Source organism: Xiphophorus maculatus, chromosome 3 (genome assembly GCF_002775205.1).
Source record: "Xiphophorus maculatus strain JP 163 A chromosome 3, X_maculatus-5.0-male, whole genome shotgun sequence".
Classification (NCBI taxonomy): Eukaryota; Metazoa; Chordata; class Actinopteri; order Cyprinodontiformes; family Poeciliidae; genus Xiphophorus; species Xiphophorus maculatus.
In genome coordinates this window covers 12,519,252-12,536,936 of record NC_036445.1, presented here as the reverse complement: position 1 = coordinate 12,536,936, position 17,685 = coordinate 12,519,252, and the positions used below count along the sequence as shown (strand labels likewise).

The window sequence follows — 17,685 nt, the reverse complement described above, 5'->3', positions numbered from 1 at the left end:
TAAAATTTAGATTTTCTCGTTTAAAAGCAAAAATTGATGACACAGTTGAGTAATCCTTGTTGAAACTTTAAGAGAACAGTGTTAGTTATAGGGCCAAGCAGTCATCGGACGCTCACAGATGAAACTGTTGGGCTTTTTTTTGTCTTCTGCTTTCCAGCTCTCTGTAGCTTTACTTTGTGGCATATGCAGTGCTGCTCCTAAAGTATGGGGAGTCCCTTTCATCCAGAAGCTTTAAGACAGAAACATGAATCTCAGAACATTTATAATATAAAAATTGTACAGCAGCTTATTGACATCAAACTGAAAACTGTCAGCATCTACTTGTGAGAGTTATAGGTGTCTCTATAAATAAAAACACACTTGAAAAGAAACTAAACTTGCAGTAAAGAAAAGGTGTTGTACAAACTTGGAAGAGTTGATTGGAGATCTAAATGTTTTAAAAATCAAAATTTTTAAAGGACTTTCTTGGCTCTAGTGATCTTTATTTGACTTTGAATGGACAGGAAAGTGGGTTGTGAGATAAAGGGAGGACATACAAAAAAGGTCAACAGGTCAGGACTCACATCTGTAATAGCTGCAAAGACTAAGCTTGTTTTTACAGTTGAATCTAAAATTATTCAACCCCAAGAGCAATACAGGGTTTTGGTACAAATGAAATTTTCTTAGATGTTTAAGAAATAAATGATACTACACAAACTAAAAAATTTAAACAAACCTAATGAAACAAAATAATTTTACCTAAATTCAACATAAAGAATTACTTCCAAAGATGAAGTCTAAAAATTATTCATCCCTCTGAACAGAATGCTTCATGAGAGCATGTGTTTGCAAATCAGGTTTTTTTTTCTTGATCGCTCCTGATTTAACCAATGAAGGCCTTCACCAATCCTGTTTGAGGAAGAACTTAATGTTTCATTGCATGTTACAATAATGGCCTAGTCAAAGGCATTGACATTAAGAGAGGCAGAAAGGTAGCAAATGCCCTGAATGTTCATAGAATTACAGCTGGAGGAATAAAACCCAACTTTAAAGTTACAGGGACAATGGCTACGCCCCCTGGTGGCTGAAACAGAAAGCCGCCACATTCCCAAGGAGGCAGGTGGTCAAAAACCATCGACTGACTGCAAAAGACCAGCAGCAAGGCTTGGTGGCATCAGCCACAGAGGTTTCAGGTCCCACAGTGAGGACAGACTGAGGACTGAAGGTCTCCATGCCTGAACTCAATCACCTACAGAACCACTGACCCAAAGGCACAAGAAAACCCAGCTGCAGTTTGCTCAGAGCTACATTAGGAAGATGAAGGTTGGTTTTCCAAAACTGGAATCTGATCAGACGTATTAAGCTCATGCTGAAAAGAACAAGCTTGAGGAAACCCAATAAGCTTTGACATCATTGGATGTCCAAACAGAACAATGTACCCATTTATATCTGTTACATGCTCTCTGTGGCTTTACTTTGTGGCAAATGCCTCCTGATTATTTGTTTTTATTAGTGGCACATTTGACGGTTCACTGGTGGGTGGTGGGTCACAGCCAGCCCAAGCTTTAAAGCTTTAAAGGGACCCACGATTAGTTATAACCTTATTTGGGAAATATTTATCTTAGATGTAAAAACTATACGGTAATAATATTATAGGTTATTTAGTTTTTATAAATTTTAATAAAATATTTTCATAGGAATGTCGCCATGTTGTTCACGCTGCAATGCATTCTGAGTAAATGATGTGTAATGGTCCACCAACCTGGCTCCTCCAGCCAAAAGAGTGATGACTAACGTTATTAAGCCTTTTTAATTTGAAACCGATCAGAACGTAGAAATCAGAAGAGGTGATGAAGAGAAGGACCAAACGGAGGAAGAGGACTGAGTTGGCCGTAGGAGCTTCTGCTGCCTTCAGCTTTGTAAGTGAAACAATGAATGACACGTACCTCTGGTCGGACTGTGTGATCTAAGTAAGAACTTCTATAGCTCTGTGTCCAATTAGGCAACAACAGTTTAGGGTCTGAACTTTGTTCGCTGTTGGTAGTGGTTTCACAATCAGTACCGGTGTTCTAGATCCATTAGCATTTCCAGTAGTAATAGCTCCATTAGCGCTGCTTGTCATTGACGTTTCTCCCAGCATCTGTAGCACTGTATCCAGTTCGGTATCAGCTGTGTTGTGTGAAGTCCGGTGCGGTGGTAACAGCCACACCGGATTTTGTTACCACCGACACCAAACCTCCATGGATCCGGTCGGATCGGTGATGTCAGGCAGGAAAGCTCCTGTTAGCATCTCAAGAAGTGTCCAGCTCTGCCTGTCTCAGCACAGCATTTATTTTTAGCTCGTTAAGGTAACAATCACCTGGTACAGATGAGTGTTGTGGAGAAAAGACCAGGGTCCAGATTAGGTCCTTCGATTTGTTCCTCTCAGACTCTCGCATTGCGCTCTAACTTTCTTTCATGTCGGAAATTGTCCAGATTCGTCTGAATTTCTATTTATTTTTTTAATCATAGCCAATAGTGACACAGTGTGGCATTATCTAAAATTACACCAGTCAAACGCAATATGATAAACAACTACTTGGGTAAAGTTAGCCTTCCTGCGTTTGTAGACTCCAGTACAGAATGGACCAAAACGCGTCATCAACCCATCGGTGAAAAAATGGAGACCTCCATGGGTGAAAAGATGTACATTTTTGAAGTAATTATGAGTTTTGGCCTATCACAAACAGCAATTTTTTTTAGATAATAGGAAAATTGCAACATACACTGCCTGGCTTAGTTAAATCCAGGTGGCGACTTTTTTTATGGCCAGGCAGTGTATTTAGGCCAGCATGTTCAACAAGTCCTGGATGCTTTTAAAACTAGGCTGATGGCACACCTGGGATGAATGAGTGATGCTTGGCATGTGTTTGGAGCAGCTGCAGCAGCAACTTTTGTTGAGAAAAATAACAAACACTACGGTGCGGGAAGGCTCTAGACAGAAGAGGACCTTCACCTCGGGACGGATCAGCCCAGAGGGGAGCGTTGGATGTTTTGGCCAGGCTGAAGTTTGTTTTTGTTGTTGTTTTGACTTTTGGCAAAAGCCGGAATCACATTTGGTGTGTTTCTAGGAAAAGAAAAAAATTACTACATATTAAAGAAAAAAAAACTATTGGACTGAGCATCTGATGGATGAAGGATCGTGTGGGCTGGACCTTCTCTACAGGATGTCAGCAGGTGACGGATCTGTGAACGGACGCTCACGCTTTGTGTGTTCCGTCAGGTGCCCGTTTTGTTTTGTTTCCCTTTTTGTTTTTGTTCATGCAATCATACGTATCTATTGTTGCAGACCTACTCCCGTAACCAGTCCAACAAAAAAGAAGCTAGGGTGAGAGTAGCGGTACATAACATATCTCACAGTCCACCAAGGTTTGGTTTTAGAAGAAGTCCTGGGAGATCTTGGAGTCGTCGTGACTCACTATATTTTACTCTTCTACAAGCTTGTGGAAAATATATTTACATTTCTACCTATGTAACATTTATAAACAATATTTTTTCTACATCTTTGTTAAAACTGTCAATATGTTGTGACAGTTTGGTATGAGCCAGATAATCTATGTAAAGATCGACCCCCTTCCACTTTCTCCCTGACATATTATTGCACTCTGAAGAAACGCACCGCCCCCCAAGAAGAGGCTGACCAGCTTCGCCACACTAGATTGTGACTGGCAGCGCTAAGACCCGCCTCCAGACTCTGATTGGTTGTTTCTAGTTAGCATTCAGAGCATTGGGAGAAGGCAGAGGAGCCCAATTTTTTCACATCTTATTAGTCTGATACCATACAGTTAGGACATGATAGCAGTTTCAACAAATATGTAAAAATATTTTCTATAAAAGTTATATACTGCAGCTTTAAATAATATTTTTAGATAACAGTTCTTACTCAAGGGTGTTCTTACGTCCATCAATCCAGACCCATCCGCCTGGCGTATGATGTAACCCTAACCAGAATCCTTTCCCAGCTTCGTGGTATTTTATTTGAAGGGTGATAAATTCCTGTGAACAGATTTTATTTTAGACCGTCATAAATCTTTTTTACTTTAGGCAACCAATCAATCAAGTTTAGTTGTACAACACATTTCAGCAACAGAGCAGTTCAAAGTGCTTTACATCATAGAAACACAAATCTACAAAGCAACGCCTCCTCCTCTTTTATGTTTTCTATTGTGACTTAAAAAACTTGTAATTAGGAGACGCTGATTCATCTAGCAAGTGTGATACAGTATTGCCAAGGTATTAATCTTCCAGAGACTCCCAGATTAGTTTTAAACTTAAAGAGTAGAGGTGGCATTTTGTTTTACCTGCTCCTCCAGATCATCAATTACAACCAAATCTGAACCATATAAATTGCACCACTTTCGACCTAAATCCCAGGTCATCGAACTTAGTAAGTCATCCTGAATCCAGTAGCAGTGTCCATTGTATGATGGCTCCTTTACCCTGCAATCCTCACACTTTGGTCTCACTAGACAAGGGAAAAGAGCAGAATTGAGTGAAACTTTGGTAAAATAATCTCTAAACTAAAAAACATTTCTAGAAGAAATCCATCCATCCATTTTCTAACACCCTTGTCCCTACTGGGGTCGGGAAATGCTGGTGCCTCTCCAGCTAACGTTCTGGGCGAGAGGCGGAGTCACCATGGACAGGTCGCTAGTCTGTCACAGGGCAACACAGAAACAGACAGGACACACAACCATGCTCACACACACTCACACCTAGGGAGAATTTAGAGAGACCAATTAACCTGACAGTCATGTTTTTGGACTGTGGGAGGAAGCTGGAGAACCCAGAGAGAGGCAACAGTGCTACCAACTGCACCACTGTGCAGCCCTAGAAGAAATCCATGTGGACTTATTTAATATTTCAATCATCAAAATAATTCAAGCAAAGATTTTAAAGGTAGAGTGCAGATCAATATTGAAAGGTGATTCAATTACAATATCATTCTAGTCAGAAGTAGCATACAACAGGGTTCACTAAAAAAACAAAAACAATATTCTCTGAAATCAAAACTTGGCTGTTAACCTGTTGCTAATGAATCAATTTTACTGGCTCACTTTGTGGTCAGAAAAGTGACCTTCAGCACTCTACCTGTGGTAATGATGGTCAGCTGTGTCTTGAAAAACTGTTAATTGAATATTTCAAAAGTAAAATTAATAATCAAGAGTTTCAAAGGTAATTTAGAAATATAATTACTATTTAGAGGGCAGAATTCTTCAACTGGAAAATTTTTAAATTTCATGACATAGTCGTAGAAGGTCTTCAGGGCCTCTCTCTCTTTGCATCGAATCTCTGACTCCTTTCTCAATACGCTCAGATTTCCTTTCTCTTCATTCAGCTCCACTTTCTCTTTGTTCAGCTCCTGTTTCATTTTGTTCAGATCCGTTTTCATTGTGTTCAGATCCGCTTTCTGTTCGTTCAGCTCCTTTGTCTCTTTGCTCAGCTGCTCTGTCTTTTTGCTCAGATTCACTGTCTCTTTGTTTAGCTCCTCTTTCTTTTTGTTTAGTTCCGTTTTCACTTTGTTCAGATCCACTTTCTTTTTACTAAACTCCTGTTTCTCTTTGTCCAGCCCCGCTGTCTCTTTGCTCAGATCTACTTTCTTTTTGTTCAGTTCTTCTTTCTCTTTGACCAGCTTTGTTTTCTCTTTGCTCAGATCCACTTTCTTTTTTTTCAGCTCTTCGTTCTCTTTGTTCAGCTCCAATTTCTTTTTATTCAAATTATTTTCCTCTTTGTTCAACTCCTCTGTCTTCCTGTTCAGCTCTGCTTTCGTTTTGCTCTGGTCGACTTTCTTTTTGTTCAGTTCATCTTTCTCTTTGTTCAGCTCATTTCTCTTATTACTCAGTTCATCATTTTCTTTGCTCAGCTCCTTTTTTTCTTTGCTCAGCTTGTCTTTGTATTTGTTCAGTTCATCATTTTTTTTGCTCAGCTCCTTTTTTTCTTTGCTCAGCTCATCTTTGTATTTGTTCAGTTCATTTTTCTCTTTGTCCAGTTTGTCTTTCTCTTTGCTCAGCTCCCTTTTCTGTTTGCTCAACTCGTCTTTCTCTTTGTTCAGCCCTGCTTTCTCCTTGCTCAGCTCATCTGTTGTTTTGCTCAGCTCTGCTCTCTTTTTGCTTAGATCATCTTTGATTTTGTTCAGCTCCTCATTCTCTTTGTTCATTTCCTTTGTCAGCCCCTTTTTCTCTTGGCTCAGTTCTGCTTTCAATTTTGTCAACTCATCTTTCCTTTTGTTCAGCTTTTCTTTTTCTGTGTTCAGCTCCTTTGTGTTTTTACTTAGCTGTTCTTTCTTTTTGTTCAGCTCATCCTTCTCTTTGTTCCACTCCTTTGTCTTTTTGTTCAGCTCATTTTCCTCTTTGCTCAGCTCTATTGTTAAATTCTTCAGGTCGCCCTCCTCTTTGTTCAGTTCCTTTTTATCTTTGCTCACCTTCGTTTTGTCTTTGCTTAAATCGTCTTTTTCTTTGTTTAGTTTGTCTTTCTCTTTGCTCAGTTCTTTTTTGTCTTTGCTTAGTTTTTCTTTATCTTTGCTCAGCTCACCTTTGTTTTTATTCAGCTCATCTTTCTCTTTTGTCAGCTCCTTTTTCTCTTTGCTCAGTTTCTCTTTCTCTTTTCTGAGATCCTCATTCCCTTTGCTTGGCTCGTTTGTATTTTTTCTCAGCTCCTCTTTCTCTTTACTCAACTCCTTTCTATCTTTGCTCAGCTTATCTTTCTCTTTGCTCAGCTCTTCTTTCTTTTTGCTCAGCTCCTCTTTCGCTTTGCTCAGTTCCTCTTTCTTTTTGCTCACATCCTCTCTCTCTTCTTTCAGCTTCTCTGTCTTATACTTCAGCTTGTTTCTTTCTCGGCTCAGCTCCTCTTTCTGTTTGTTCACCTTCTCTTTCTCTTCGCTCAGCTCGTCTCTCTCTTTGTTAAGCTCCTCTATCTTATTGCTCAGCTTCTCTCTGTCTTGAGTAAGCCTCTCTCGGGTAAGCCTCGCTCTTACTTGGCTCAAGTGTCTGTCTCGGATCACCTCCTCAATCTTTTTCTCCATAATTTTTTGTTCCTTAATCAGTTGCTGTTTTTCTGTTGCAAGGCTTGTGATATTTTCCTGCTGAGTGGTCGTCGTGAAACTCACTATAAAAACACACAAATGTGTTATAAAGTCAGGGAAACTGTCTGTATCAGAGAGCATCAAAATTTTTCAGTTTTTCTCTCAAGCCCTTAGAACATATTCTTAGGATAGGTAGTCCTACTTTCTCTCAGAGACCAAACACATGAGTATCAGGCTAACTGGCTTCACTAAATTGCCCCTAGGTATGAGGGTGCATGGATATTTGCTCTGATAGTATCTGCGTTGCCCTGTGATGGACTGGCCAACTGGCACGGCAACAAATCCTGTCGTGTGGAACTATAACGCTCTGAGAGTGAATGGGGATGTTTGCGTGTTGCGGTGGAAAATTACCTCGGGGGCGAAGCACGTCAAAATGCATCAACACAACGAATCTAATATGATATTTAAAAAACAAGCACTTGACAGAGTTTGGCTACATCGAGGCTCACTGCAGGAAAAAAGGACATCCGGAGCGGCCGGATAGCAGGTAAAGCAACGCAGCTACCAACACTCACCCGGATTAGCATCACGGTCAGAAAGCTAAACAAATAACCCAAAAAACAATTAAAGTCTTCAAGCTGGCGGTGTAAGACACTGGTTCTGCCTACGCGCTACTGGTAGTAATATTTCACAGACATAGCACCTCCCAACCTCCACCAGACAGTGAACTCTCACACCGAACATCTGCTTAAAGCTGCAGCATGTAACTTTAAAAAAAAGGATTTTAAATATGCATTAAAATATGTCTATTATGTCTAAATTAGGTGAATGTAATGCCAGATAACATGGCATCATTTACACCTAAAGCAAAAAATTAACAGCCATTCCAGGCGATCTGCAAGGATCGATGATTGGCTGAGATCGGACTCATGGATGATTGGTATCAGAATCTGCATCAAAAAATCCGATCGGAGCATCTCTACTAAAAAGCATAGTATTGGTCTAAAAAGTGAATACTCGACAAATTAAAGTTGTTTCTCTGGATTCTAAGTTTGTTCTAATTCCTCTTCTGGGTTGAAAGTGGGTACTTCACAGTTTCTAAGTAATAAAAGGGGAATTAAATTAAAAGAGGAAAGGACACATTAGCGCACATAGTAACATTCAGACAAAACAAAGGACAAAACAAAGACATGACAAGAGTGAAGGCGGTGACATCAGGGACCATGAAACCACGTTGCTCAGTCTCATAACATTGTTGGTCGAATGCCGTGTCAATCAAAAGGGGGCGCTCTAGGTTGCCCAATAAAAGCGTCATAATGGACACCGGCAGCGTTTAAACCCTTAAATCTCACCCCCGGAAAATATAATGGAAAAACGGCACATGGGCGTTCCGGTGCAGATTAAGGGGTTAAACTCCTCCACTTAAGGCAGAGACTACTCAGAGGGGTGCAGTAAACAATCATGGTCTCTGACTTAGAGGAGATTACTGTCTATCCAGCTGCTTCACACTCAGCATCAAACCACTCCAGTGCCTGGTGGGAACCACAGCCCACATCATCTACGAAATGCAAAGATAAATTCCTGCAGTTCACAAGCCAGACATCCTCCTCTCCTCAACTACACCTTTAGCTCTTCCTTAAAAACTTTAGGATTTTGACAGGTTTCAAGCTGGACAGCAATAAGTTGAACTGATTCTTGGTAACACTTCAGTGTCCCTGACTTTTTGTCAACCCTCAGAACTCCTCCTACTGCTGAACGCTTGCATCCCAATGCTTTAAACCTTTAAATACTTGTTATAAAGGAAACTTAAAATTTATTCTGTTGAAATGAAACTCACTGTAGACGATGTTTGCAGTCAGTATGACACAAAGCAACCCCAAACACAGCAACAACAGAGAAGAGAGCCGGAGTGCTGATGATTCCACTTCTTCAGCTGAAAAAAACAACAATGGAATCAATGGGTTATTGATTAATTGATCAATAAAGTTTATTTGTACAGCACATTTCAGCCACAAGGATGTTCAAAGTGCTTTACACCATGAAAGCAGAAAGTCATCATAAATACATTGTGCTGGTCAATGTTCCAGTGATTACTGGTCAATAGTTTTAAATAGGTGGGGGAGGGTTTATCCTTGTTTTAAATGAACTCCGTGTTTCTTCATGTTTGGTTCTAGTTCTGGGGATGAAGAGCAGACCAGAACCAGAAGTTCTGAGTGGTCTGCAAGGCTGATACAACAACAAGTCATTAACGTAGCTTGGATGCCAAGCCTTTCAACCTGTCTATCAACTAACAGAAATCTTGAAAGTCTATTTTCTGAGCAACATGTTTGCCATTGTAAGGACTTCAGAACTGGGGTGATGTGCACGATCCTCGTGGTTTTAGTGAGAACACCAGCAGCAGCGTTCTGGATCAGCTGCCGCTGGAAGATTGACCTTTTAGTAAGAACTGTACAAACACTGTTGCAGTAATCAATGGGACTAACCATAAATACATGGATGAGTTTCTCTAGAACAGAGGTCCCAAACTCCAGTCCTCGAGGGCCGTAGTCCTGCAGTTTTTAGATGTGCCACAGGCACAAAACACTGGAATGAAATGGCTTCATTAACTCCTGCTTGTGTAGATCAGTTCTACCAGCCTTGCTAATGACCTAATTATTCTTTTCAGGTGGTGCAGCAGAGGCTCATCTAAAAGTTGCGGGACTGCGGCCCTCAAGGACTGGAGTTTGAGACCCCTGCTCTAGAACTTGTTGCGACATTAGTCCTTGAATCCTGAAAATGTCAAGTGATAGAAGGCCAACTTTGTAACTGGCTTTATGTTTCTGATGCTTCAGGTCAGAGGTCATCACTACACCCAGATTTCAGGCCTGAAATCTAGTTCTAGTTTCTAGCTCTCCATGGGCTGCCACCTTATCGTGGTGGAGGGGTTTGAGGGCCCCAATGATCCTAGGAGCTATGCTGTCTGGGGCTTCATGCCCCTGGTAGGGTCACCCAAGGCAGACAGGTCCTAGGTGAGGGACCAGACAAAGCGCAGCCCGAAGACCCCAATGATGAGCAAAAACATGGGACTTGGCGTTCCCTCGCCCGGACGCGGGTCACCGGGGCCCCACTCTGGAGCCAGGCCTGGAGAGGGGGCACGATGGCGAGCGCCTGGTGGCCGGGCTTTTACCCATGGAGCCCGGCCGGGCTCAGCCCGAAGAGGAAACATGGGTCCCCCCTCCCATGGGCCCACCACCCGTGAGAGGGGCCAAAGGGGTCGGGTGCATTGTGTGATGGGTGGCGGCAGAGGGAGGGGACCCTGGCGGTCCGATCCTCGGTTGCAGAAGCTCTTGGGACGTGGAATGTCACCTCTCTGGTGGGGAAGGAGCCAGAGCTAGTGCGTGAGGTCGAGAGGTTCCGGCTAGAAATAGTCGGTCTCACCTCGACGCATGGCTCTGGTTCTGGAACCAGCCTCCTTGAGAAGGGCTGGACATACTTCCACTCTGGAGTTGCCCAAGGTGAGAGGCGTCGGCTGACGCGACTCTGCAATATCACATGGACATCGGGGGCAGTTCCCCTGGATTGGCAGACTGGGGTGGTGGTCCCCCTGTTCAAAAAGGGGGACCGGAGGGTGTGCTCTAATTCTAGAGGGGTCACACTCTTAGGCCTCCCTGGCAAGGTCTATTCAGGGGTCCTGGAGAGGAGGGTCCGTCGGATAGTCGAACCTCGGATCCAGGAAGAGCAGTGTGGTTTTCGTCCTGGTTGTGGAACACTGGACCAGTTCTACACCCTCGGCAGGGTCCTGGAGGGTGCATGGGAGTTCGCCCAACCAGTCTACATGTGTTTTGTGGACTTGGAGAAGGCGTTCGACCGTGTCCCTCGGGGAGCCTTGTGGGGGGTTCTTCGGGAGTATGGGGTACCGGGCCCTTTGATACGGGCTGTCAGGTCCCTGTATGACCGGTGTCAGAGTCTGGTCCGCATTGCCGGCAGTAAGTCGGGCTCGTTTCCGGTGAGAGTTGGACTCCGCCAGGGCTGCCCTTTGTCACCGATTCTGTTCATCACTTTCATGGACAGAATTTCTAGGCGCAGCCAAGGTGTTGAGGGGATCCGATTTGGTGGCCTTAGGATCTCGTCTCTGCTTTTTGCAGACGATGTGGTCCTTTTGGCTTCATCGGGTCGTGATCTGCAGCTCTCGCTGGAGCGGTTCGCAGCCGAGTGTGAAGCGGCCGGGATGGGGATCAGTGCCTCCAAATCTGAGGCCATGGTCTTGAGCCGGAAAAGGGTAGAGTGCCTTCTCCGGGTCAGGGGGGGTGTCCTGCCCCAAGTGGAGGAGTTCAAGTATCTCAGGATCTTGTTCACGAATGGGGGAAGAAGGGAGCGGGAGATCGACAGGCGGATTGGTGCAGCGTCTGCTGTCAAGCAGGCACTGTACCGGTCCGTCGTGGTGAAGAGAGAGCTGAGCCAAAAAGCGAAGCTCTCGATTTACCGGTCGATCTACGTTCCCACCCTCATCTATGGTCATGAGCTTTGGGTCATGACCGAAAGAACGAGATCGCGGATACAAGCGGCCGAAATGAGTTTTCTCCGTAGGGTGGCTGGGCTCTCCCTTAGAGATAAGGTGAGAAGCTCAGTCATCCGGGAGGGACTCAGAGTAGAGCCACTGCTCCTTCACATCGAGAGGAGCCAGTTGAGGAGCATCTGGTCAGGATGCCTCCTGGACGCCTCCCTGGTGAGGTGTTCCGGGTATGTCCCACCGGGAGGAGGCCCCGGGGAAGACCCAGGACACGCTGGAGGGACTATGTCTCTCGGCTGGCCTGGGAACGCCTCGGGATTCCCCCGGAAGAGCTAGAAGAAGTGGCCGGGGAGGGAAGTCTGGGCCTCCCTTCTGAAGCTGCTGCCCCCGCGACCCGACCCCGGATAAGCAGAAGAAGATGGATGGATGGATGGATGGATGGATGGATGGATGGATGGATGGATGGATGGTTGGTTGGTTGGTTGGTTGGATGGATGGATGGATGGATGGATGGATGGATGGATGGATGGATGGATGGTTGGTTGGTTGGTTGGTTGGTTGGTTGGATGGATGGATGGATGGATGGATGGATGGATGGATGGATAGCTGTAATAACTGAAGCTGTGTGCTGACTCTAGACCAGGGATGTCAAACTCCAGTCCTAGAGGACCACTGTCCTGCAGTTTTTAGATGTGCTACATGCACAAAACACTGGAATCAAATGGCTTAGTTACCTCCTTATTGTGTAGATAAGTTCTCCAGAGACCTGCTAATAACTTAATTGTTTTTAATTTAAGTGTGGTGCAGCAGAGGCACATCTAAAAGTTGCAAGACAGTGCCATTCGTAAAGGACCCCTAACGGGCAGCCTCTTCACCAGGGGTTTGTATTCAGAGCAGAGAAAAACAAGATTATGGTTATATTTCCCCAGAGGAGGTCTTGGTTTGGAGACACATGCATCCTTGACATTAGTGTAAAGCAAATACAAAATCTTGTTTTCCCAGATGGAGTATCTGACAAACTGGTGAAAAGTAGGCTGTATAGAAGAGAGTGAGGCATGATTAAAATTACCAGATATTGCCACAAATGCATTGGGGTGTTGTGTCTGTATCTTAGTAACCAGGGTTGGATTTAGGAGGGTGTGGGCCCTGGGCTTGAGCCAAGGTGCGGGCCCTCCTTAATCCTGGTTATACAGTTGTACATTAACACACACACACATATATGTATATATATATCTACCTGATATCCTTCCCTTCGGGTGGTTTTAACAATGTTCTCTAGTCATCTTCTATGTACTGTATTTATCCTTTTTCATTTCTATCTTTATATGTCTCCCTCCCTCTTTCAATTTTTACCAACTGTATCTCTCTCTTTGATTATCAGATTCATTTCCTTACCAAGCTCAGATTGTCAGGGTATTTCCCCTCTGACAGCCAAACCTGGTCAAAACTTTTATTTGGTGATGAATGTATTTAGCTGCGTATCAGGGCAGGGCAGGGCAGGGCAGGACACACTTGCATGTATTTTAAAGGTACTGAGATTTCTGCACTAATTATCTTGCTGGAGTTGAGTAAATTACTCAATTTGCAATCCAAGAAAGAACATTTTAATAGTTTAGATCGTCATAGCAAATCAACACGTCACTAGCACAGTATTAGACTGCCTAATAGACCGAACATAAGGAGTGCTCATTAAAGGACTTTGAATTGTTGCTGAAATGTTCTATACAACTAAACTTGGCTTGCAGAGAGATTTCTCAGATAAGACAAGAAATTTAAACCTTCAGGTTTGCATGTGACATAAAAACAACTCCTGATAAAACCCATGTTAAGAAACTGTAACTTTCTACAGAGGGAATAAAAATGTATGAAATGCTTTTGGGTAGTATTGTTAGTTTTTAATCCTTATAAAATATATACTTACTATTAAGAGGATGTTTGCCATTGTTGACATTGACTGTAGAAGAGTCTTCATCCCTGTTGTTCTCCATCCTTAACAGGAAAAATAAAGATTTAGATATTATAAAATGTCCAACAGCAGATTGAGCGATTTCAGCTGTAGCTCATGGAAAGCAGGCAGGTTCTTCTTCCTCTTTTTAAAAGTCATCAGGATGTGATGCAGCATCTCTATCGCTGCTCTGTGGGTTATTTCCTTACTCAAACAGTTTTGGAAAACAAGTCTGCTTCTGTAACAAACCTTTCATGCCAAGAAGCGAGCTCTCACTCTGTCTCATAAACATTTCTGCAATTCTCTTGTCTTTGGTTATAAAATATATCTATTCACTCCATAAGGATTTACACTCTGATGCATATAATATGTTTTATAATCTATGCTCTTGTAAAAGATATATTAATAAATCGACCACAGTTACTCATTTGGTGACCAGACCAGCTGTAAAACATTAACTTTGTCCCCACAGCTTATAAAGAGAAAAAGAAATGACTAAGTGATCATTGGTATAAAGAAGAACAAATATTTCAGTGTTGGAAAATACATAAAAAGACACAACAAAGCCTAAACCTTTCAGTTAAAAATAACTGACTGTTTCTTCCCACTCTGCATGGTGTTGGTACTTGTCACAGCCCTGGGCCTTATGGGCTGGGTTGCAGGTGTCTTGTTGTCTGTCTTTGTGCTCCACCCCTTTACAGGTGCTGCTGATTTTATTCATTTGGAGCACAGAGCATTTAAACCTGGCTGTCTCCACCTTCTGGGTCGCCTTTGGCGTCCAGTCTGCCTTGATGTGTGCGGTGTTTTGTTGCCAGGCCTCAGCTCCCTTCCTGTTGCACATTTGAGTTTGTCTTTGTTATTGCACTTCAACAACGCCATATGCACTCATACATCACATCCAAGCATTTACATTACACCACTGATACTGACATCCTCAATCCATTGTTTGTGTTAATAAATATTCCTTTTTATGCACTTTAACCACTGCATGGTCTCCCGTTTTTGTTATGACCTTGAGCCAGTCGTAACAGTACTGTTCACTGATTTTTCTAAAAGCATTTATTTTCTCCTTTAAAAAAGAAGAACTACTGTATGTCTGCTGTGCAGACCAGCAGGCCGGTGTGTGTTAGAATCACGGCAGCAAAACAGAAAAAGACAAATAACTTTGCACAGTTTTTTCTCCAAACAGTGAATTGAGCAGATAATTTTAGCCAAGTGATGATTGAGTTGAACAACAGGATAATAATTTTGTTATCTTTGTTCAGAGGTGAGTAGTACTAGTTACATTTACTTCAACAATTTGTAAAAGTACTTGCAGTATATGAAAAGGGAAAAGTACTATGTTACTGCACTGTACTAATTACATTCACTTGAGCAATATTATGAACTTTTGGCAATCTTGAGTAGATTGATTTTGCATTAACAGAAAAAGACTTCAGAGATTGGAAACATTTGCTTCTTAGATTTCTGTAATGTATGAGCTAATGTTTATGCAAATGTGAGCATAATTATAAAGCATGTTATACATGTCACAGTTTACATCATTATTGTTTATTTTGTGTTAATGAAAATGGTTATTTTATTTGAAAGGTTACATAAATGTTTATGTGTATTTACTAATTTAAAACCTTGTTTTCTCTGCAGCATTCCTCTGTTGTAAAGTTATGAAGCAGCACATGGAGTAGGACGTCCGGAGGTGGGTTCAATGCCCTCCACCGCCACCAGGTGTCGCCCTGCTACAGGCCCAGCAGGGTCTGTGAAAACCCGATCACTGCGGAGCAGAGCGGAGCGAGGTCGGGTAGAAAACAGCGGGACTGCCGAAGTAGAGCCAGGGGGAAAAGACGCACAAGTTGTTGACCTGCTCTGCTCATCTTCACTGTTACAGTTCGTAACTTTCGTTGTTACTGTTCACAGCAGCAGCTCTGCTATCTCAGCGTCCTCAACCAGACATTATTCTCCTCTCTGGAGTGCGTAATTACGCATTCAGGAGGCTGAGTCTGGTTCTGCACCGTCCGAGCGGATGCTTCACGTTGTGGTCTGGACGGAACCAGGGAGGCATAGACTACATCCTGCTTTGCCTTTAACCCCACAGAAATAGCCTTAAATGACAAACCCTATTGGAAACAGCAATGGGCCTCACTGGTTCCTAAATAGATGGAGAATAAATCAATCTGGGAGCTGATTGTCCGCTCTGACCGTTATTTATACAGACCGGAAGGGCGTCCATTCAGCAGGGGGACGGGGACTGAAGTTTTTCAGTGCTGCACTGGGCACAAGGGGTAAACCCACTAGCAACAGCCTTAATTTGGGGTTAATACATAAGCAACGGATTTTACTGTTGAATATTGATATAATAGTGTAACTGTTGTCAGTCATTTCTATGGCAACGGGTCTGCGTAGCGAAGCAAACACAGGGACCGAGAAAAATGAACGAGTGGTTTGGAGCAGTTCTTCAACGGTTTTTCTGCGTTATTTTCCCTTGAAGCGGCGAACTGCAATAAATTAATGACACCTACATCTCCAGGTTTCATTTTGTTAACGGAATTCTTTTGCCTCTGAAACGGCAGGTAAACGGTTTTCATTTTGCTCTCCAGCGTTGTGCGCATGCCCGAAATTAAACAATAACATGCAACCAGTTTATAGTAATGGTAGTTAGCATTTAAGCTAGCGGCATTAAATAGTCACTTCTAATACACAAAAATATCTTAAAATATAATCTTTGTCAATAAAACACCGTCTTGAACTTACAAACACTTTAAGACTTATATCTTACTTTTGCATTTAACCCACCTGTGAAAACAGAAATCAGTCTTCAGTAACGGCTTTGCTGCGATGCTAACTTCTTCTTCTTCTTCTTTGATGGTTATTGGCGGTTGGCAAGCAACGAAATTGGTGCATTACCGCCACCGACTGGTATGAAATGTTGAACAGAATATCACTAAAAGAATATATTTCTGTTGATTTCATTTAACAAAATATTATCTGATGAATTTTACTTTTCAAGTTATTAATAAATGAATAAATCAACTCTAGATTTTCTTTAATTCTATTTAAAAATCAAATGAACTTATCTTTTTTCATCATAATTATGACAGCGTAATATGCTCTATTGTCTCATCATCCCGTCTGTGTTTCACTGAAACAGAGTGCTGTGTAGCCCAGTATACCCAAATCTGAGGCGACAAGTAATTGTCTCTTCTCCTCGTCCTCCATTTACTTCTCATTTCTCTAGTTTTGTATTGGATTTTATAGAAGCAACATTCATTCCTTTCTTTCTCCCATTGCTTTTGCATTTTCTACTTCATTTTCTGTTTTATTACAATTTGTATTTCTGTTTTACTAAAATGCAAAACTAAATTCACCAATTTAGCTGAGTTGGAAAAATTCCACAGACCCGGCTCGGTCTGTAGCAGGGCACAGCGCCCCGCCTCCAGGCGCCATGTGCTGTGCTGCGTTACTACGCCGCCGAAAGTGAGTTGTTGTTTTTCCCAGACAAAAGAAGGAGAGAGAGAGCTGAGCAACTTTTTTATAGCCTGATTGTGATTTTTCTGAGATTTTAAGAAAATGTGCAGTGGGAGGAATGCTGAGATTGTGATGATGAGGACAGGTGATCGCTGCCTTACAGCGGGAGGAAAGCAGGTGGCGTTGCAGGTGAGCTAACGATGATTTTTGCTTTCCAACTACTATAAAAGTTTCAATACAGTGGCATATATAGATGCGCTAATTTTAATCAAGGTGTTGCACTTAACTTATGGAGTCAGAATGGTCACATGTTGGTGCCGTACATTCATAATATATTCCAATGTGCTTTCAGATGTTGGTAAACTGCCGCCCCAAACCATCGTGGTTCTTCCTGCAGCCTCTGAGTTGTAGGATGTCTCATCAGTGTCCGTCTTCCTGACTGGCAGTTGGTGTTTAGCTTCAGGATGTCCAGAGACCTTCACCTTTCTGGAGCAGGGATCCCATGAGCTCAATGTGCTGATGAAACTTTTTTTAAAGGTTTTATTGGCTCTAGTGCCCTTTATTTGATAGTTAGAACGCAGCCTGTTGAATGTGACAGGTAGACAATCAGAAAAAAAAAAACTAAGAAAACCCCAGAAAAATTATAAACTTTGCGCACAGAGTACATCTGGTTTAGAAGCACATTCTAACTTTTGGTTGAAATGGCACGTTTAATTTCAGTCTGCAGTAATAACACAACAGAGAAAAATA

At 42.5% G+C, this 17,685-nt stretch overlaps 1 protein-coding gene across 1 annotated transcript; it reads right to left on the bottom strand.

Moving 5' to 3' along the window:
• Positions 1–53: 53 nt before the first annotated feature.
• LOC111608090 (golgin subfamily A member 6-like protein 22) lies at positions 54–16,313 on the bottom strand. The gene is made up of 8 exons (XM_023330609.1): positions 16,264–16,313; positions 13,450–13,517; positions 8,877–8,972; positions 6,588–7,122; positions 5,215–6,455; positions 4,320–4,483; positions 3,902–4,014; positions 54–229 (listed from the first exon to the last, which is right to left on the bottom strand). The coding sequence occupies exons 2-8, from the start codon at positions 13,514–13,516 to the stop codon at positions 82–84; spliced, it is 2,364 nt and encodes a 787-aa protein (XP_023186377.1). The 5' UTR covers position 13,517; positions 16,264–16,313; the 3' UTR covers positions 54–81.
• Between the last annotated feature and the right edge of the window lie 1,372 nt (positions 16,314–17,685).

Excerpts from the sequence above, each read along its gene's own strand:
- LOC111608090 (XM_023330609.1), bottom strand. The coding sequence starts at position 13,516 with ATGGAGAACAACAGGGATGAAGACTCTTCTACAGTCAATGTCAACAAT. Across the intron at positions 8,973-13,449 it reads TGGCAAACATCCTCTTAATA|CTGAAGAAGTGGAATCATCA; the intron begins GTAAGTATATAT and ends TGTTTTTTTCAG. Across the intron at positions 230-3,901 it reads GGACGTAAGAACACCCTTGA|CTTCTGGATGAAAGGGACTC; the intron begins GTAAGAACTGTT and ends TCTGTCTTAAAG.